At 52.2% G+C, this 21,430-nt stretch overlaps 1 protein-coding gene across 3 annotated transcripts in view; it reads left to right on the top strand.

Moving 5' to 3' along the window:
- TSPAN15 (tetraspanin 15) overlaps window positions 1–17,446 on the top strand; it is a 56,773-nt gene extending 39,327 nt beyond the window's left edge. For 2 of the 3 annotated variants that reach the window (XM_068982236.1, XM_068982234.1), the window contains 5 exons: window positions 6,518–6,613; window positions 9,129–9,245; window positions 13,787–13,834; window positions 16,326–16,442; window positions 16,664–17,446. In XM_068982236.1, coding sequence (XP_068838337.1) covers window positions 6,518–6,613; window positions 9,129–9,245; window positions 13,787–13,834; window positions 16,326–16,442; window positions 16,664–16,813 — 528 coding nt within the window. In that variant the 3' untranslated portion in view covers window positions 16,814–17,446. The remainder of the gene's footprint in view (window positions 1–6,517; window positions 6,614–9,128; window positions 9,246–13,786; window positions 13,835–16,325; window positions 16,443–16,663) is intronic. The other variant, XM_068982235.1, reaches the window with a different exon arrangement.
- The last annotated feature ends 3,984 nt before the right edge of the window (window positions 17,447–21,430 follow it).

The raw sequence follows: 21,430 nt of genomic DNA, 5'->3' as shown, positions 1-21,430 counted from the left end.
CAAAAATGTAAAAATGAGATACAAAACTGTAAATGTAGGGACTTCTCTGGCAGTCCAATGGTTAAGACTCTGTGCTCCCAACGCAGGGGACATGGGTTCAATCCCTGGTTGAAGAACTAAGATCCCACATTACTGCACACCATGCCCTAAAAGAAAGAAAAAGAGAGAGAGAAAAAGAAAAAAAAAAAAAGCCCTGTAAGTGCAGTAAGATCTCCACAATGAAAAAAAATAGGCCTGAAAAAATCTGGAAGGAAATAGAAATATTAACATATTAAATCATATTTTCCCTGAGGGATGGAACTAGGGTGATTTTTATTTCCTCCTTTATATTTTTTTTCCCTAGCTCCCAAATTTTCTTTTACATTTTTTATAATCAAGAAGGAAAATACCATATAAAGGAAAATAATGTCCCTGCCAACTGTGATGCCATGTGATTTCGTAAAACAAGAAATGGGCCAGTGGCGAGGATAGGGAAGGAGGAGCCTGGCCACTGATGGTGGGGAAAGAGGTGAGGCACAGTCAAGGTCGGGTTCCAGGTGAATTCCCAATTCCAGTTTTTCTTCCCCAAGAGGAGAAGACAGATTTCTCTGAGTCACAGTGTAACAAGTTCGGTCTCCAGCCCCCCAGGCTACCTCTTAACTCTAAGACTCCACTTGTGGTGACAGATGAAGACAAATCATCAGGCTGATGACTTCACACAGGGCTCCCAGGAAGGTGCAACCGTGGTCACCTCCAGGCAGCAAAAGATAACTCCCGGGTGTGAGGCAGAAATTCTGTATCAGTTGCTGACCCTGGGCACAGTTTCTGCCGCTAGGCATGACCCAGGAGTTGGATTGAAGCAGCTTCTCTACTTATGTGGGGTGGAGTGGCTGTGTGATGGGGAACTTGGTGCAGAGCTGGTGGCCCCAAGGATCCAGCCATTAAAAGGCGGATAAGTGCAGAGAAGTGCAGCACCCTGGACCCAGCAGTGGGTGGAGAACCTGCATGACTTCCACGGGTGTCTGGGTCTCCCTGCTCTTTATTTTTTTAAATTAATGTATGTTTTGGCCGTGCAGGGCTTCCCTGGAGGCTCAGTTGGTAAAGAATCTGCCTGCAATACAGGAGACCCAGGTTCAGTCCCTGGGTCGGGAAGATCCTGGAGAAAGGAATGGCTACCCACTCCAATATTCTTGGCAGGATGATTCCATGGATGGTGGAGCCTGACAGGCTACAGTCCATGGGGTCACAAAGAGTCAGACACAACTGAGCGACTAACACTTTCACTTTGGGCTTCTCTGTGGCTCAGATGGTAAGGAATCTGCCTGCTCTGAAGGAGACCTGGGTTCGATCCCTAGGTTGGGAAGATCCCCTAGAGGAGGAAATGGCAAACCCACTCCAGTATACTTGCCTGGATCTTACTTCCCTGACTAGGGATTGAGCCTGCATCAGGGAAGCATGGAGTCTTAAGCACTGGACAGCCAGGGAAATCCCCAGGTCTCATTGGTTTTGACCTGACATCACCCCAGCTTGCTGTGAGCCTCCCTGAAGGAATATTGGGGGTGTTGGAGGTGGGCAGCTCCTGCCCATGTGTTCCCAGCGAGGCAGGGCTGAGCAGGGACACCCAGAAGACACTGGGCTATGGCTGGTATGTCTGTACCCATCCCTGGCCTCCTTCCCTCTACCTCCTGGACAAGTGGAGGAGTGACCTCTTTTCTGGCCTTGATTGGATGGTGCCATGGTCACACCCAACACCAGCCAAGGAACAATGGGCAGCACCCAACCTGTTTATCTTGGCACTGTCACCAGCTGGCTCTTGGCATGACCCTGAGGTTGGAGCAGGGAGAAAGGAGACCGCATGGCCTGCTTGTCCTGTTTCCACCTGGAGCAAGTAGAGAAAGTTCTACACTAATGTGGATGGGCTCCTGCAGCTGGTGCATCCCACTGTCAGCCATTTGGAAGTGAGAGCTGGGCTCCAAACACCTGGGAAACCAAAGCATAACCCTCCCCCACCATGGGGATTAATCCTGCGACTTCCAGCCAAGTGTGATAGGCTTGCCTGGTGGCTGATCTGCTCGTGGTGGCTCGTGGTGAAGCATCTGCTTGCCGTGAAGAAGACCTGGGTTTGATCCCTGAATTGGGAAGATCTCCTGGAAAAGGAAATGGCAACCCACTCCAGTATTCTTGCCTGGAAAATCCCATGGACAGAGGAGTTCATGGAGTTGCAAAGAGTCGGACACAACTGAGGGGCTAACACACAGTCCAGCCAGGTCTGAAGAAGGGACTGGCAGATATTCCTGAGAACCTTGCAGTGTTCACACCTCTTTCTTTCTCTCTCTTTGGGTTCCTCTCAACCCTTGGTTGTCTGATGGGGGCCCATCTCAGGGCTGGAGCAGAGGCTGGGGTCTGGAGGCAACAAGGATGAGTCTTCACCCTCTGGGGGATGCTGAGGGGAGCCCAGAGATGCTGGCTTAGCCCAGGCACTCAGGGAGGAAGGAAGTCCGAGTCTGAGCACCGTCCTCTGTGTTGTGAGAGCTGAGCTGGCGATGGTTCTGGCTGAGCTGCTGGCTACTGGGCCTCCCCAGTGTGGGCCCCAGAAGCTGACATGAATCGATGGAGGCCGGCTGGCAGCCTGCAGGAAACTAGGGCAGCTCCGTCCCCAGAGGCCTGGTGGGAGGCTCCAGCTGCTGGCTCTTCCACTCCTCCTTTCCTGCTCCTCAGCCTCCCATCCGGGGGAGCTGCCACCCATTCCCCCCAACCCCCAAAGCCTTATTTATTTGTTCTTCAGGCTTATAAAGGCTTTATTGACGCATAATTCACATACCATATAGTTCAGGTTTCCCCGGTGGCTCTAGTGGTAAAGAATGCACCTGCCAATGGGGGAGACCCAAGGGATGAGGGTTCGATCCCTCGGTTGGAAAGATCCCCTGGAGGAGGAAATGGCAACCCACTCCAGTGTTCTTCCCTGGAGAATCCCATGGACAGAGGAGCCTGGTGAGCTACAGTCCATGGTGTCGCCAAGCTTCGGACATGACTGAGCGACTGAACGTGAAAACTATACAGTTCACTCATTTGAAGTGTCCATTCATACATGACCTGTTGATTTTAGAACATTTCCGTGGCTTTGAGAAGAAATCCGCCACCCCCGAGCTATCCTGCTCGTTCATCAACAAACTGTCCAGTGCCTCCACTGAGGGGAGTGATGCAGAGGCTTCGGGCATCTTTAAAACTAGATTGAAAGACAGGACTAGAAAGGGCAGTGCTCTGTGGCTCGAGTCTGGTAGCTTGAACAATGTGCTGTGAAAATCCCATGGTTTTGATGATTGCTTACTCTTTGTTTTATTTAGCCCAGGCCACATGCCTCTGAGGCCACGCCAGCCATTCATGAAAGGTGGTTTTCAGGTCCTCACTGGAGCTGCCCCACTGCATGACCTGGTTTAGAGCCGGGTGGGGGTGGCCCTGGGTGCGTTGCCCTCTGAGACAGCAGAGGAAGCCAGAATTCGCTTTTCCCTGCTGAGCTCCCACAGGACATGTCCTCTGAGTGGCTCCCTCAGTCCCTCAGAACACTGTGGAACATAGCAGCGCACTACAGTTGATTATAGTTAATTAATGAACCATACAACCCCCACCCCTGCAGGAACCACCCAGAGATTCTACGCGTCTCCCTGGTGTGGACGTGTGCACACACACACACACAGACATGGTGCCAAGCGCAGCACGCATGTGTAAGAGCCAGCACAAGCCAGAGAGCTCCCTGGTGGGAACGGGGGCAGCTGCCGCCCATGCAGTCTGGGACCATCTGTTCTTCCTGTCCGTCCAGAGAGGCCTCCAGTGGGGCCTCCCTCCCCCGCAGGGTCCAGCTCAGCTAACCTGATGGAAGGCCTGATTTGCACGAAGAAGCCCTCTTTCGGAGTCCACGCCTTTGGAAAATACCCAGAGACTGAGACGTTTTGGGGAGAGAGGTCAGGGCTGCTCACCAAAGAGCGGGGGAGAGCTTTTCCCCGTGGGGCTGCCGGGCATCCGCTCTGCTGCTTGTCTTCCTCCCTGCCCTGGGCCTCCTGCCCTCATCCCACCCTGGCTCCTAACCGCATGTGACCCCATGGGAAGGCTGAGGGGTGACCCAGCGGAGGGACTGTGAGGTGGCCAGTGGGCTGGGATAGGAGGGCCAGGACGGCCTGCAGTGCCTTGAGACTGAAGGGAAGCCACTTCACCCGCCACAAGTGTGGCCCTTGACATATCCCTGACCTTGGACATCATCCCCTGCCAAGAGCCCCTTACAGCATGCCATGTAATCCTGTGAGCTCATTCCCTGGGTGACAGACTGATCCAGCCTGGTGTCCTGTTTCTTAGCCACCCCCAACTATGCCCCAGCTGGCTGGCCTTTCCCTTCATCATCACCCCAGGGAACAGGCACCCAAGACTGGAAAGGCTGTGGGACCTGGGGACCTCTGGGAAGGATAGACCTGAGAACCAGGCGGGTCCCTGCTCTGCCCAGGTCGGATGGCCAGCAAACAGCCCTTCCACTGAGCCCCTGCCCCAGGATCCAGAGCCAGACCCAGGTGGGGTGGACGGCTGGTGATGGCAGAGCCTGTTACAGGGAAAGAGGGCTGGCCTGGTGCCTCCCGAGGCTGGCGTGATCCTCCTCAACTCCCAGGTCTGCTCCTGAACGGTGATTATCATCAACAGAGGGTTTTCCTTCTGAGCTCGGAGACTGGTTTCCTTGAGCCAGTCTGCTTTGTCACCTTGGCTTTGAGCAGTGTATGAATGTCAGGAAGGAGGTGGCTATCACATCCTTGTTTCTCTCTTCCTGATACTGGAGATAGTTTGGGGAGCTGGCCCTGAACTCAACCTTGGGTTCTTGGCTTCTTAAAGCGTATCAGGATGCGATTTTGACAGTTTGGTTCCAGCAGCTCTCTGCCCGTGATCATTGGGGTGACCTTAGACAAGTCACATTACCTCTTTGAGCTGCAGGGAGTTTGGGAGGGTTCCCAGATCAGGAGTGGCTCTTGGACAAGACTTAGGGTCTTGATTTCTTTTGGGATTAGCCACTTTCCACGGATGCCATGATGGGTATGAAGTGGTACTACCTCCTGGAAAAAGAGAAAAATCTATCATAATAATACGTAATAATGCTATGTGCCTGGCATCGTGCTAAGCACTTTCGTTGCTCTAGTCTGTTTGAGTCTCAAATTCCTCTGAGGCAGAGGATCCCCTTTCCCACCCTGTAGGGGAGGAAAAGTGTCAGTCACCCAGTCGGGTCCAACTATTTGGAACCCTGTGGACTGTAGCCTGCCAGGCTCCTCTGTCCATGGAATTCTCCAGGCAAGAATACTGGAGTGAGTTTCCATTCCCTTCTCCAGGGGATCTTCCTGATCCAGGGTTCAAACCAAGATTTCCTGGATTGCTGGCATATCCTTTACTGTCTGAGCCACTGGAGGTTCAGAAGTTAATTGATATTCCTGAGGCAGGTGTGGTGCAAAGACTGTTCTTGACCACGAGGCGTGACAGCCCCTTGCAGCTTAGTCTTTGATCTTTGGCGCTGGAAGGTGTCTTAAAGACAGGCCTGCATGACTGATTCACAAGTGGGGAGCTGAGAGTGCAGGAGTGGGGTGGGGCCTGCAGTCCTAGGGTGGGGCCTGGAACTCAGGACCCTCTTGTCCCCACGGAACCCTGAGGGCGCCTCCCCCGGGAATTGTCTGGCTCCAGAGTTGAGAATGCGCCCTTTGTGCCAGCACAATCTCTGATGATCCACCGGCCTCCCTGCTCTGAAAGCCCTGATTGTCCCTGTGAGTTTGGAGCCGGGCTGCCCACACTCCCGCCCAATCCCTTCCCGCTGTGGGGCCTTTTGTGCTCCGGGATCTCAGCACAACAGCCGGGCTGTTGATCCCGAAGGCCCAGCGTGACTGGGAGAGGGTGCCCTGCCAGCACCCTTCCCGGTGGGGATTGTCCCAGTCCGAGAGGGAGGTGGGCCCTGTCGTCTGGGCCGGAGCACTGCAGCGACAGAGAGGCCCGGAGGGAAGTCAGGACACCTGGTTTCCAGTCCTGGCTGGGCCCCTAACCAAAGCCAACGCCTGCTTGGTGACCTGGGAAGAGTCAATCTCCCTCTCTAGGCCTCTTCATCTGTAAAAGAAGAGCTTATATAGGAAAGAAGAGTGGAGAGGGGGCTGGAGGGCAAAGGGAAGGTTCTGCTGCAGGCCTGTCTTTAGCTACAGTAGAAGGCACACTAGGGCAGCCCAGCCCCAGCCCTGGCCTGGCTCCTTCGGAATGGTGTCCCCCAGGCAGGGCCTCACCCTCTTGGGTCCTGGGTTGCCTGATCTGTAAAGGAATGGGATGCACCATTCCTGCCTCTGATGGGCACTGGGGACATGGAGAGGGTGCTGGTGCCGGGAGGTCGTGGATGGGAATGGAGGTGCTCTCTGCAGGTCGTGGGGGGAGGCCGCCTGGGAGGTGGACTCTCTGGTTCAGTCCTGATCTGTGAAATCTTGGGTTGGGCCCTGGGGTCGTGTGCTCTTCCTCCTTTATAATTTCTCTGTCTACATAGACCATCGACTTTCTGAATGACAATATTCGCAGAGGAATCGAGAACTACTATGACGATCTGGACTTCAAAAACATCATGGATTTTGTTCAGAAGGAGGTGAGTCAGGAGCTTGGGGTCAGAAATTTGCCTCCCACGTCCTTAGCTCTGCTCCCACTGCGCCCCCCCCGCCCCACCGCCCCCAACTTAGGACCCTGCTCAAGAGGGTGGGGGCGAGAGGTCAGGTGGCTTATCCATCCCCACGTGGCTGGCCAAGTTGGGAATTGAGGGTGGGCCATGGACAGCCGCCAAGGGTGGGGATGCCAGGGCATGCCTGGCCCAGCATATACTTGCCCTGCTTGTTCCTTTCCAGCTACACAAACCCTCCCTTTCTGAAAAAAAAGAAAGAAAAAGGTCAGAGGGAGCTACAAACCACGTGGCAGAGTCTCAGGGTGCCCCTCTTTAGTGGGCAAAGAATCCTCTTTGAGGTGGGAGTGACCTCCAAGCCACCCAATTCAAAGTTCCCTCTGCCGAGACCCTTCAGGGACAGGGAGCTCCCTCCCTTGCCAAATCAAGGACAGCCCTGATGGGGAGAGAGCTCTCCCCTGGTTCCATTTACCCCTGCATGCGGAATAAAGCAAGTCTCCTTTCATCCGACGGCACTTCTTTGAATGTGATGATTGTTATCCCTCCTCCCCACGGTCCACTCAAGTCTGTGGGTGTAACAGTAACAGCAGTGCCTGCTGCTGCCGTCGGGGGCTTCTACACACCAATCTCACTTAGTCCTGAGCCTCAGGTTCCACACCTGCCCCAGCGGGATACTGATGGTCCCTTCTACTTAGTGTCGCTGTGAGATTTGCCTTGATTTATTTCAGAGGTGGTTAGAGCAGGGCCAGGCATGTGGTGAGACTAAATCAGTGTCAGCTGGGGTGATCATTGTCTGCCTGTCCTCCTAGGTGAGGATGAGTGGAGTTTTAGAGCTGAGGGCCTCCTCAGCCCTGGCAGCGCTTCTTGGGACATGACCTTAGGGGCGTCAGCTGACCTGATCCCCGTGATAGCCCTCAGTGGGGGATCAACATCTCCCTTCACCCGGGGCCATCCATAGTGGCCACCCCCTTGGCTCAGGCCTTCTCTGTAGTCATAACAGGTGCAGCCTCTGGGAAGCCCTTCTCTGCCAGGGATGCGCCTGCCAGCTCTGGCCATTGGGTGGGGCAAGATGTTTTTATTGGAAGCAACCTTCAGCTGGCTTGTGAATTTCATTTCTCCCAGGGTGGAATGGCAAGATGACTCATGCTCACTGGGCACCTGCTTGGGGCCAGGTCCTAGGCTGAGTGCTTCATGCTTGGCTTATCTTTGTACTTCTCAGCTCAGCTGTGCAAAGCTGGCATTGCTCTTCCTGCTTTACAGTTGAGCCTCTGAGGCCCAGAGAGGCTGATTGACTTGCCCAGCATCACACAGCATGGAGTGGTGGTATGAGGATTTGAATGCTGGCCTGTCAGGTGGCAAAATAAATACTCTGCATTGCACCCCACAGAGGCACTTCCTGGACCCCTAGACTGATAGCCTGAAAGGCTTTGTGGAGACTCTGGAAGGGCATCTACTTTATTTCTACTAGAACCTCTGACCATATCACTCCCCTGGTTAAAACCTTCTCCAGTAACTTCCTGTCACTAAGGATACTACCCCTGTTCCCTGCTTATTTTGGCTGACAAAGCTTTCATGGTCTGACCTCAACCCCTCTTGCTCACTCTGCTCCAGTTACGCCTGCTGCTGAAATATCAGTACAACTAACTCATCTCCGTGCGGGGTCTTGGCATGTCTTGACTGTTTTTTTTTCCTGTTCATATTTCCGATTAAATGAGATCTCCTCAGACCTTTCCCAACCTCCTGCCCCCTTCCCCCATTTGCCATATCCCTGGTACCCAGCACTGCCTCACACCTTTTTCATGTGGTGGTTCCTCTCCATCTCCCTCAGGGCTGTGGCGCGTTCCCTCCCCCTTGGTTTTCGGGCGCACAGAACAATGCCCGGCACACAGCAGCAGCCCAGTGGAGTAACTGCTTCCCCCAGGTGTTGGCATCTGTACAGGGGGACATGCAGGGCAGAGCTCAGCCAAAGGGAAAATGATGCCAGCTGTGCCATCACTTCAGTCCTGAGCCCCGACCAGGGGGTGTGTGTGTGTGCCCCCTTTGCTAAGGGTGGGATAGGCAGAGCTGGGTGGGTGAGGTTCAGGGGCCCCTGGATTGTGGGGCTCCCCTAGAATCCTAGTCTCTGGGACTTTAAAGGCCAGGTCCTGGGGTGGAGCACCTGCCCTGGGGATGTGAAGATGGAGTCCGGCTGGCAAGAAAGGGCTTTTCCTCCAGCATTTAGACACCACCCACCATCCCACCGAAAGGCTACCCAGCCTTGGCTTGCATGCCTCCTCAGTGACGGGGTGCTCGCTACCTCCTGGGCCACTATTCTGCTTTTGTTGAGCTCTGACCTGTAATGATGCTTCACGTGCTCCCCATGATGCCCCCTTACCTGTGTGACCGGCATCATAAATCACATCGTCCCCTGGCTGGGCCCCTCCCTGCTGTCTGCCTGGGGGCCTTGGTAGTGACGGCAGCTCTCTTCCCCACTTGCTTCCTCCTTCAGTTTAAGTGCTGTGGCGGGGAAGACTACCGAGATTGGAGCAAAAACCAGTACCACGACTGCAGTGCCCCTGGCCCCCTGGCCTGTGGCGTGCCCTACACTTGCTGCTTCAGAAACACGGTATCCACTGTTCCTGGGGCACACCTCCTGGCGGGCCAAACGCTTCTCTCACCTTCCAGGGCCGGGGCGGTGGGACTGGATAGGAGGGGCAGGCAGGAGGTGGTGGTCCTTGCCGAGGCGAGGCTTCCTGAGCCTCAAGGGCTACTGAGTGGTGTGAATCTGGGGGTAGAGGATGGGGAAGACTTGTCTTATTCGTAATGGTTGTTGATATATTGAGCACTTACCACGTGGTGGCCTGTTCTAGGTTCTTTAGTTGTTTTAACTCGTTAAGTCCTTTCAACAACCCTGTGAGGTAGGTATGGTTATTTTACCCACTATACAGATGAGAAAACTGAGGCACCCAAAGGGGAGGTTGTTGGCTCAAGGTTGATAGAGCTAGGATGAAATTCAGGCAGCTCTTGTCAGAGCCGTGCCCTGGACTACTGTGCACGCCAGGCGAAGAGAGGGAGAGAGTCCAGGCCGGGGGTCTTAGCAGGGTGGCCGGCTTGGCAGCCATAGCTGGGGGCCAGGGCAGGGCCTGTACTTTGAACGTTGCTGGTGGACTTTGGGCTTGACGTCCTGGTGATCATCAGCAACGAGGTGCTTGGAAGCGGCTGGTGATGTAAATGCCAGCCTCTGCCTCTCCCCAGTGGGATCCTCTCAGCTCTGTTGCCTCCTTGGCCACTTGGGAGGCTGCCCTGTGCCGTCACTGCTAATAAATGAGAGGCTCGCTCAATCCTGTGTTTGACTAATGTGTCCAAAAGCTGCCTGGTTTCTGGAGTGGAATGAGGCGGGGAGTTTTGCAATTACTCATGCCTTGAAGAGTCATGGAAAATTTCTCATCTGACGTCTCCACCATCCTGTGCCCACTGCTGGATTCTGTAAACTGAGCAGCTGCTGGTGGGGGTGGGGGCCTCACCCATGACTCAGGGAGCCAGTGCCAAGTGCATGAGCCCTAAAAAGGCTGGGCCAGGAGGGAAGGTTTGTTTGGAAGTTGGAGCTGCCATTTTAGGGTAGCTCTTTGTGCAGGGGGAGTGCTGAGGAGGAGCCCAGGGTTTTCAGAGAGGCCTGTGGAGGGGGCGGGGATGACTCTGAACTTCATCATCCAAGGCAGTGGCACCTGAATGTCCAAGTTGAGATGTGAAAGCCCAACGTGCATTCGTTCATTCATTCATTCATTCAACAGGTATTTACTGTTGAAGACCAGCCAGAGGCAGTTTTGTGTTCTAAGGATACAGGAAACACACAGAACTCTCTGCCCACATGGAGCTGACATCCTTTCTAGTGGAGAAAACTAAAAAGCAAAATAAATAAGTAAAAGAGATAATATTCTAAGAGATGATAAATTCTAAGGAGAAAAATAAAACAGGGGCATGGAGGATTGCATTTTAGATACTGAGAAGGTTGGTTCTCAGTGAAAGCCTGAAAGTGAGGGAGTAAGCCATGCTGTCTGGGGACGGGAATTCCTGGCAGAGAGAAGAGCAAGTGCAAAGGCCCTGAGATGGGACCTGCCCTTGTGAATTTAAGAAACAGCACAGAGACCAGCTCCAGTGTGGCTGGAGCAAAGTGAGCTTGGGGGAGGATAGTTGTAGATGAAGTCAGAGGTCATGGGTACCCTGAAGGTCATGATCAGGACTTTGCTTCCCTTGAGTGACAAGAAATCAAGTGATAGGGCTTTAGTGGGCGAGTAGCAGATTTTCCTTAGGCTTTACCAGCACCACCCTGTCTGCTGTGGTGGCAGAGATGACATGGGTGGGCAGTCCGGTTAGGGGCTAGTGCAGTGATCCCAGTGTCTCAGCCAAGGCTGTCTGGAAAGCAGGCTCTGAGATGCTGGTTAGTGAGCAGGAAGCTTGGTAGGAGGTGTGCTCAGGATTGACACCTTAAAAGGAGGGGATAGAAGCTGGGCTGGGCAGAAGGAGAGGCTGAGCAACGATGCAGTCTCAGTGGGCATCTCAGCCAAATCCATGGGGATGTCCTGGGATGATCCTGCAGAATTGTCCCATGTTGGGGTGAGATGGGCAGGCCTTCATACCTCCACATTCAGCAGGCATTACATGAGTTTAGTGTTTCACCCAGGAAGGGACTTGCTGGCTTGTTTAGCAGAAAAACAGAATCAATAGGACGTGTGTGTGTGTGTGTGTGTGTGTGTGTGTGTGTAAAGAGGTTTATTATAAGAAATTGATGCACAGAATTATGGAGACAGGCAAGTCCCAAGACCTGCAGAGTGAGCTGGCAAGCAAGAGCCCAGGAGAGCCAATGGTTTACTTCCAGTGTGAGTCCACAGGCCTAAGAACCAGGGGAGCTGATGATGCAGCTCCTGTTTGAGGCTGGCAGCCTCAAGGCCCATGAAGAGCTGATGTTTCAGTTCAGGCTTGAAGTCAGACAGGAAGAATTCTTCCTTACGTGGGGGAAGGGTAGCCTTTTTGTTCTATTTAGGCCTTCGACTGATTGTACGAGGCCCACCCACATTAGGGAGAGCCATCTGCTTTACTCAGCCTACTGATTTTAATGTTAATTTCATTAAAAAATGCCCAGAATAACATTTGCCTGGATATCTACATCAGTTCCTCTGGGGCCTAGAGAAGAGTCTTTTGGCTCCGGGTGTAAGGGAGGCCTCTGCCACAGCATGTCCGTTCCCCAAGGGCAGGAGCCGTGGTTCTGCCTCCAGGTCTGGAAGCAGCACAATGAAGAGTAAAGTTACTCTTGTCACCTTCTTACGTATCAGACAGTTTACTTATTTATTACGTTCATCGCCTATCTCCATTCCTAGAATAAAAGTTCATGAAGGCAAGGATCTTATTTTGTTCTTCTGTATTCCCAACACCCAGAACAGAGAATGGTACATAATTGATGCTCAATATCTGTTCAGTAATGATTGAATGAGTGAACAAATAAGGCAGGAAGCACCTGCTCCCATCATGCCCTCCTACCTCTGCTACCCAGGCTGGAGCTTCTCCACTGGGGTCTGTTTATGGCCTGGAGGGGCCACTGATGCTGACTGACGTGAGGTGGATCCTGGGTGTTTTGGGGTCTGAGGGTTCCTGGGGTTCAGTCTAGACTGAAGGAGGTTATTTTGTCCACACATCAAGCCTTGACATTTAGACTGATCTAGATGACATCTGCGGAGAAGGCAATGGCACCCACTCCAGTACTCTTGCCTGGAAAATCCCATGGACCCGGGAGCCTGTGGGCTGCAGTCCATGGGGTCGCTAAGAGTCGGACACGACTGAGTGACTTCACTTTCACTTTTCACTTTCATGCATTGGAGAAGGCAGTGGCAACCCACTCCAGTGTTCTTGCCTGGAGAATCCCAGGGATGGGGGAGCCTGGTGGGCTGCCATCTATGGGGTCGCACAGAGTCGGACACAACTGAAGCGACTTAGCAGCAGCAGCAGCAGCAGCAGATGACATCTGAGGTTCAGTTTATGCTTTTAGAAAGAGTAGCAGCCGTCCTTGACTTCCAGGGTCTGGGATTGTGTTCAAGGTCAGTCCAGCCAGTGTGCCATGCCCTTGGACAATCATTTTATGTATATATCTCACTTTATATTAAAAAAAATTCCCATGGGTACATTCAGAGATTATGATTGCTTTATTGAAGAGTCCAGGGAACCTATCCATTCATTCATCCAACAAATTCTTATTGAGTGCCTCCGTGTGCCTGTCCCTCAGCGCCACACCTAAGGTTGGTCACAGAGCTCCTAAGTGGCAGAGCAGGGCCTGGACTGGGCAATGTGATGCCAGAGCCCACACTGGCCACTCTGCCCACCTACATCACTGCTGGCACCTATGGCACCCTGATCCCACAGTAGCTGTCACTTAGATGTGAATGGGTTCATTGAGCTCGCTCTCACCTTCTAGAAAGCAGAGGAGACTCCACAAGGGCTCAGGCTGTGATGGGAAGTGCCCCTGCCAGCCCTGTGACCTAGGTTAGCTGGGAAGAGATTTGATGAGCCCAGGGCCAACCACAACTTCCACCGTGCCCAGATTAGTCAGCAGCTAGAAGCTCCTGAAGGCAGCTGTCTTCCCGGGCAGGAGGTTGAACAGCCCTACTGGCGGGTAGCGGTCTGCAGGGACCGGGAAGTGTGGTCAGAGGCCTGGCCTTGCCCTCAGGTAAACCCCAGCTGGCCAGGGGCCTGGCTGTGGTCTGGGATTTTCTTTCACAAGAGCCAGCAGACTGGAGCAGCCCAGTCCTGACCTCAGCACATGACCATCTCAGCAAAGTGAGGCTCTGGCAGCTGCAACAGAAGAGCCTGGGGCTGTGCCCTTTCCTCTGGGCTCCTAGGCTGCCACTGGTGGAGCAGTGGGTCTCCCACCCAAGAGCCGCAGAACTGGTCTTCCCACCTTTTCTCTCTGGGTATTTCTTGGATCCAGAAGATTAAGATGCAGCCTTGAACCAGGCAGCTGGGATGGGACTCTCAGCTCCATTCATCCTGGATAGTGCAACTCTCTATGCCTCAGTTTTTTCATCTGTAAAATGGGGGAGTTGGGGGGTTGGCTGTGGAATAAGTGTCTTCTGCAGGAATCACCATGTAAGTGTTAGCTAATACACATTTCTGTTTCAGACAGAAGTTGTCAACACCATGTGTGGCTACAAAACTATCGACAAGGAGGTAATGTCTTTGAAATCTCTTTTCCCCAGAAAGGCTGCCCTTCCTGTTCCATCACCAGGGTGATTGGAGGGGCTTCCAGGGGTGAGGCTCCTGGCTGTTGAGATCTCCCAACATTCCTGGCTGTGAACAGGAGCCAGGGACTGCCCACTATCTAGACACAGAAGGACTTGGGGAGCCAAGAATCCCCCCCAGGTTGGGAGAAGCTGGCTGCCAGAGTTGACTGAGCAACTAATGTGTAAGGCCACCATGCCCTTCTCGGTGCCCGCAGTGTGTCCCCATGCCCAGCTGCATTCACCAGCCCGCCTCTGCGCTTGGAGCTGCCAGTTTGCAGATACACACTGGTTCCCTCAGCCTGGGACCCAGGAGTCCCCCGGGGAAGAGAGTCTTTGGCTGGTACCTTCGGGGTCAGCTTCCTGGGCATTTCTTCTGGACTTGCAGAGAAGATGGGGTTGTGTTGAGAAGGGAGCTAAAAAATAATGATGACTTGAGATGGCCTCTGAGCAGTGGTTCTCAAATGAGGTCCCCAGACCAGCAGTAACAGCAGCCCCAAGGAGCTTGTTAGAAACGTGCACTCTTGGGGTGGGGCCAGTGGGTGACTCTGACAAACACCTAAGATGCTGAACCACAGACCAGCAGTGCTTCTCCAAACATGGGACCCAACGGCTAGTTTTTATAATAAACACTTGGTAATGCCCTATTTGGGCTTCCCAGATGGCACTGATGGTAAATAACTCGCCTGCCAATTCAGGAGATGCAAGAGATGCGAATTCGATCCCTGAGTCGGGAAGGGCCCCTGGAGGAGGGCATGGCAGCCCACTCCAGTAGTCTTGCCTGGAGAATCCCATGGACAGAGGAGCCTGGCGAGCTACAGTCCGTGGGATCGCAGAGTCAGGCACCACTGAAGTGACTTAGCATACACAATGCCCTATTGTTTTTTGTTATTCCAAAATGACACTCACAGATATGATAACCTACCTACACACCTAATTCCAAAACAAGTGGCATAATGATTTGAGACAAGTGAAAGTAGCTCAGTCATGTCCGACTCTTTGAGACCCCATGCACTTATACAGTGCATGAAATTCTCCAGGTCAGAATCCCTTCTCCAGGGGATCTTCCCAACCCAGGGATCGAACCCAGGTCTCCCACATTGCGGGCAGATTCTTTACTGGCTGAGCCACAAGGGAAGCCCAAGAATACTGGAGTGGGTAGCCTATCCCTTCTCCAGTGGATCTTCCCAACCCAGGAATGGAACTGGGGTATCCTGCATTGCAGGTGGATTCTTTACCAACTAGCTATGAGGGAAGCCCCTGATTTGAGATAAAGGGAGAAATAAGATAAAATGATTTATAACTATATACATGCTTAGGTGCTAGATAGAAACAGCTGCTGCTGCTGCTAAGTCACTTCAGTCGTGTCCAACTCTGTGCGACCCCATAGACAGCAGCCCACGAGGTTCCCCCGTCCCTGGGACTCTCCAGGCAAGAACACTGGAGTGGGTTGCCATTTCCTTCTCCAATGCATGAAAGTGAAAAGTGAAAGTGAAGTCGCTCAGTTGTGTCCAACTCTTAGCGACCCAATGGACTGCAACCTACCAGGCTCCTCCGTCCATGGGATCTTCCAAGCAAGAGTACTGGAGTGGGCTGCCATTGCCTTCTCCAAGATAGTAACAGCAGAAGACAGCAAAGTTGATCAGGTGTTTGCACTGTCAGGGGCTTCTGTTGCCTAGGAGGGGTGCTGTGTGGGCAACTTGCATAGCATGGGCATATTTTTTGCCATGGACATGGTTTTTAAAATGGTGAACAATTCTTGGATAAAGTTCCAGACAAAATCGAATATAATTATCCCTTAGTTTACCTATTTCTATTTCTGTAGAATTCAATGTATAGTAAAGCCAAGCAGAAAACACTGGTTTTTATGCCCCTGGAGTTAGGCTTTGGGCTCAGATAATTATGGATGGGTTATCACCCATCCAGATGCCCGGGGGACATCTAAGAGGCAGGTGGTCTGGGTGGCTGTCCCTCGAGAAGGATTGCCCTGAGCTCTGTAGTCCTTCAGCCCCCACCCCTATCTCTGTGACAAGCATAAGTGCCACCACAATGCCAGCAGGCTCTCTAGGGAACAGTACTGCCTGTTGAAGGGCTTCCCCGGTAGCTCAGCTGATAAAGAATTCGCCCGCAATGCGGGAGACCTGGGTTCGATCCCTGGGTTGGGAAGATCCCTTGGAAAAGGGGACGGCTACCCACTCCAGTATTGTGGCCTGGAGAATCCCATGGACAGGAGCTTGGCAGTCCAGGGGGTCGCAAAGAGTCGGACACGACTGAGCAACTTTCACTTCCTGTTGGGATCCTGTGGGTTAGAGTCAACTTCTCAGGTTGCATATGAGAAACTGAGGCCCAGAGAGGCGGTGGGACTCACCTGGGCCTGGGATGAGTGGCAGAGCCGGGACTGGGGTTGCCAGGCGGGCGCTCAGCCAGGCTCCTCCCCGCAGCGCCTCAGCGTGCAGAACGTCATCTACGTGCGGGGCTGCACCAACGCCGTGCTCATCTGGTTCATGGACAACTACACCATCATGGCGGGCCTCCTGCTGGGCATCCTGCTCCCCCAGGTGGGCTGGTCCCTCCTCCGCCAGGGAGGGCCCGGGGGTGGGGTGGGCAGGCTGTGGGCCGGGATGATGTGTGGCTTGGTGATTAGAGTGCAGAGGAGGGACAAAACTGGGGTGAAGGGGGCTCGGCTATGCTGGGCTCAGACGGCGAGGGCTGGGGGGCTGGAAAGAGAGGGCGAATGGCCCGGATAGTGAGTGACACCCACCGCGCCCCCTCTCCTCAGTTCCTGGGAGTGATGCTGACATTCCTGTACATCACCCGGGTGGAGGACATCATCGCGGAGCACTCTGTCACCGACGGGCTCCTGGGGCCCGGCACCAAGGCCGGCGTGGAGGCGGCAGGCACGGGGTGCTGCATGTGTTACCCCATTTAGGGCCGTGGCCTGGGCATCGGCTCCAGAAGGACCGTGACAGGACCGCTCTGCTGAGGCCGCGTCGGGGGCGGATGGGGGGCTGGACAGGCCTGCGGCTCCTCTCAGCATACTCAGCACTGACCAAAGCCCCGGCTGTGTTTGCTCAGGGCTCCCAGACTACTGCGTGTCTGGAGGCAGAGCCACTCCCCAGCTGCGGGACTCTGTGCCTGCCCACCCTGCTGGGCACGGGGAACCGGCGCCCCTTCTCCAGGCTCCAGCCGCTGGGAAGGGGGAGCTCAGTGCTGGGCTTCAGACCCACCTCATTTCTGGTAGTGCCTTGGCCTTGGGGTTTGAGCCCTTGAAGGCAGTTTTGTACTGACTTGTGATCGGGGAGCGAGGAGACACACGTGCCCCGTGGTGAAGGAGGGGAGGGTGTAGTCCCCGGCCCCCTGTCTTTCGGCCTCACTCCTGAGGCCAGGGTGGGCCTGTTTCTCAGCCTCCCAGGTGCCTTGAGCCCTCCCCAGGGCTGCTGCTTTGCTGACCTGTTTTTTTACATGATTTTTGTAACATTCATTTTGTACACAGTTAATAGGACTTTCCGACTAATCAAAGCTGGATGTTACCCGCCCCTTACAGTCTTCCCTCTCCAAGCCAGTACATTAATCGGACAATAAATATGTGATTTTTTTTTTTCTGGTGTTTCATTTGTGCTGTTTGGGTCAAGGGTGGGTGAAGAAAACCTCAAGTTAGGCTTGGAAGTCCCTCGTTGGTGCAAAGATTGAAGGGGGGGTCATCCTGGAACCAAGATTTGGGACAGTGCAAGACACTGAGGCTGGGAGGAGGGAAGATCACCGAGGCCTCCTGCTCCCTGCTTGGAAACACCTCCCCCATCCTTTGGTGTTGCTGCTTCAGGAAATGGCTTTTCCCAGCTGTGCTTGTGGGCAGGGCATGGAGCCTCTCCTGCCTGTCATTCCTGCTAAGAATTCACTGTGGGACCTCAGGGAAAGAGACAGTGATGACAACCTGTTTTACAAACTGGGAAACTGAGGCCAAGCCACCATGGCATGAGTCTCCACTTCCAGGAAGTGGAACAGATTGGAACTAGGAAAGTCAGGCGTCCAGGAGGGAGCAGTGCCCACAAATCCGCCTGTGGCCGTTGGGCTATAGAACTAAAATGATTCTCCTGCTGTAAACAGCCCATTGTTCCCAGGGCCTGGGGTGGGGCTGAATATTGCTCACTATTAGCAAAGGGTGGTGGGTGCTCGTCGCCCCCTGCTGGAGATGACAGGACCTGCATGGATCAGCCCTCTCAAGCCTTCCTGCTCCAAGACCTGGGTTCTAGATTTGCTCTGAGGTTCTTACCAGCCAGAGCAATAGAAATAAACAGCATGAGCCCCAAACCTGAAGAAATCAGTTTAAGAATGTTAAGGGAACTGCCCATCACACCCAGCATTTACATAGTGGCCATATGTACAAGCCTGCATTGTCTGACATGTGGGAAAGGGCTGCTGCTGCTAAGTCGCTTCAGTCGTGTCTGACTCTGTGCGACCCCATAGATGGCAGCCCACCAGGCTCCCCCGTCCCTGGGATTCTCCAGGCAAGAACACTGGAGTGGGTTGCCATTTCCTTCTCCAATGCATGAAAGTGAAAAGTGAAAGTGAAGTCGCTCAGTCGTGTCAACTCTTGGCGACCCCATGGATTGCAGCCTACCAGGCTCCTCCATCCATGAGATTTTCCAGGAGGGCTATTTTTTAAAAGGATAGAATAATAACAAGCACATCACTGAGCACACTCTGTCTCAGAAACTTGTCTAAACACAGATATCAATTCCTTTCACCCTTAACCGCTGTATGTGGTAATTCTTGTTATCTCCATTTTATTGATGGAGAAACTGAGGCAAGTTGTGGTTAAGTAACTTGCCCAAGGCACACGCTGGTAAGTGTCAAAGCTCTGACGTAAGTCTGGGTGGAATTTCTCTTGTGTTCAGCCCCTCTGTTCCACTGCCTCCATTGCCTCATGTGGACACATGGTACTAAGCATGACAAACCTGTGATAGCTGCTACTCCAGCTGTCTCCAGCGGGTGGTGATTGCAGCCACCGCTGGAGTCTCTGCCTGGTCCCCATTGTGATCAGTGCACACGAGACCAGGTCAAACTCTGTGGCTGGAGGCCTCATGGCTGCTCTCCGAGGATTCTCTCTGTGCTCAGAGGGGGGTGGCAGCTGCCTCGGGGACAGCAAGATGACAGAGCCACTGAGGAGGCTGGGACAGCAGAGTCTGCTTATCCAAAGTCACGTTGCCCTGGTACTTGTAAGCTTCTGGTTACCCTGACCTCCCTCTTTTCACCACTGCTCACCAACACCCCCAGCTCCCACTGTTGCTGCCGCTATGGATCAGGGATCACAGATAGGTGTCCACAGGTGGCTGAGCTGCTGTGGACACTTAGCTCTTCTTTTTCTTCCAAACCTCAGCCACTCACGTCTCCAGAAAGCAAACAGAAGCCACAGAGAGGACTTTTTCAGTCCTGTGGTTGGGGTGCCCCTGATTTGCACCCTTTGTGCTTCCAAAGCAGTTACATCATCCTGACCTCTCATCACACAAGGATGGAAGAATGACCTTCAGAATGAGTCCTTTTCCCTCACCATGGCACACAGACAAAATGACGATCTTAATGCTGCCTGCAATAAGCTGGGGGAGATTTGTAGGCTTTGATTTTGGACTTCTTTTGTTGTAATATATTTATAAGAAAAAACAGTAAAATGCATTAAGGAAGACTGGCTTTGTATAAAAACTGCAAATACAATATTCTCCAAACTTATTTTTAACAGTGTATTGAGGTATATTCAACCTAAAATAAACCACACATATTTCAAGTGACAAATATATCACTAATGAAACCATCACCACAATCAAGATAATGAACAAACCTATCATGCTGAAAAATCTCCTCTTGCCTGTTGGTGATGTTTCCTCCTCACCACCCCATCCCTGTCCCATCTCCAGGTGACCTTGGATCAACTTTCTGTCTTTATACACTATTTTATATTTTCCAAAATTTTATATAATGGATTCATACAGCATAGACTCTTCTTTTTGTCTGCATTATTTTTGCTCAGCATAATTATTTTGAGCTTTATCCATTTCATGGCAGAAATCGGTAGTCCATCCCTTTATATTGCTGAGTAATATTCCTTTGTGTGGATATGCCACAGCTTATCCATTCGTCTATTGATGGACATTGGTATTGTTTCCAGTTTTTGGCTGTTGTTAATACAAATAAAAGCTGCTATAACCACTCGTGTACCTGTCTTCATACACACTTTCATTTCCCTTGGGTAAATATCTCAGAGGGGAAAAGCTAGAGCATATGCTAAGTGTATGTGTAGGTTTATAGGAAACTGCCAAAATGTTTTCCAAAGTGATTGCTTGATTTTATATCCCCACCACAGTGTAGAGTCCCAGTTCCTTTACCTCCTTGCCAGTATTTGGTATGGCCAGTCTTTTAAATTTTGGTCATTCTAATGGGTGTGTGATGGTAAATCATTGTGGTCTTATTTTGCATTTCCTTTTTTGTCTCTCTCTCTCTCTCTCTATATATATATATATATATATAAATTGAAGCATAGTTGGTTTACAATATTGTGTTAGTTTCAGGTATACAGCACAGTTACACATATATAACTGATAATATAGTATACTATAAATATATTGCTTTCCAGATTCTTTCCCCTTACAGGCTATTACAAAAAATATTGGGTAGAGTTTCCTGTGCTATACAATAGATCCTTGTTGATTAGATGTTTTGTATATAGTAGTGTATGTATGTTAATCCCAACCTCCTAATTTATCCTCCCCTCCCCCTACCCCCCATCTTTGAGAAGATGACTCCTTCTTTAGGTGACTTCTCTCCAGGCAGAGTGTCAATTAAGTAACAGCTGCCTCTTTTTCATGTTTGTTACTCACCAGCTCTGTGCTCATCTCTTCACCTGTAATAATGGTGTATAATAACCATGCTATGGAAAGGGGGATTGGTACAAGAAGGGTTGAGGAACATGTCTAGGGTCCCCCATCTAGTAAGTGGTACTGCCGGGATTTGAAAACGTGTGACCCTGGCATTGGAAATCCTACCTACCATTCTGGCCTCATCCTTGAACCTTGCTGCCATAAGCAGGTCCCTGGACTCGCCCAGTTCATTCTTAACTCACATGGTTCTACTTATTGTCTCACCAGAAAGATCCAGCTCTCAACTCTTCCATATTCCCTCTCCCCATTTTCTTAGTGTCTCACTTCAATTCTCTGTGTTCAGTTCAGTTCATTCACTCAGACGTGTCCGACTCTGTGACCCCAGGACTGCAACATGTCAGGCTTCCCTGTCCATCAACTCCCGAAGCTTACTCAAACTCATGTCCATAGAGTCAGTGATGCCATACAACTATTTCATCCTCTGTTGTCCACCTCTCCTCCTGCCTTCAATCTTCCCCGGTATCAGGGTCTTTTCCAATGAGTCAGTTCTTCACATCAGGTGGCCAAAGTTTTGGAGTTTCAGCTTCAGCATCAGTCCTTCCAATGAATATTCAGGACTGATTTCCTTTAGAATGGACTGGTTGGATCTCCTTGCAGTCCAAGGGACTCTCAAGAGT

Source organism: Capricornis sumatraensis, chromosome 10, assembly GCF_032405125.1.
Source record: "Capricornis sumatraensis isolate serow.1 chromosome 10, serow.2, whole genome shotgun sequence".
Taxonomy (NCBI): domain Eukaryota; kingdom Metazoa; phylum Chordata; class Mammalia; order Artiodactyla; family Bovidae; genus Capricornis; species Capricornis sumatraensis.
The sequence above is the reverse complement of the archived record's forward strand: the minus strand, read 5'-3'. Positions and strand labels throughout refer to the sequence as shown.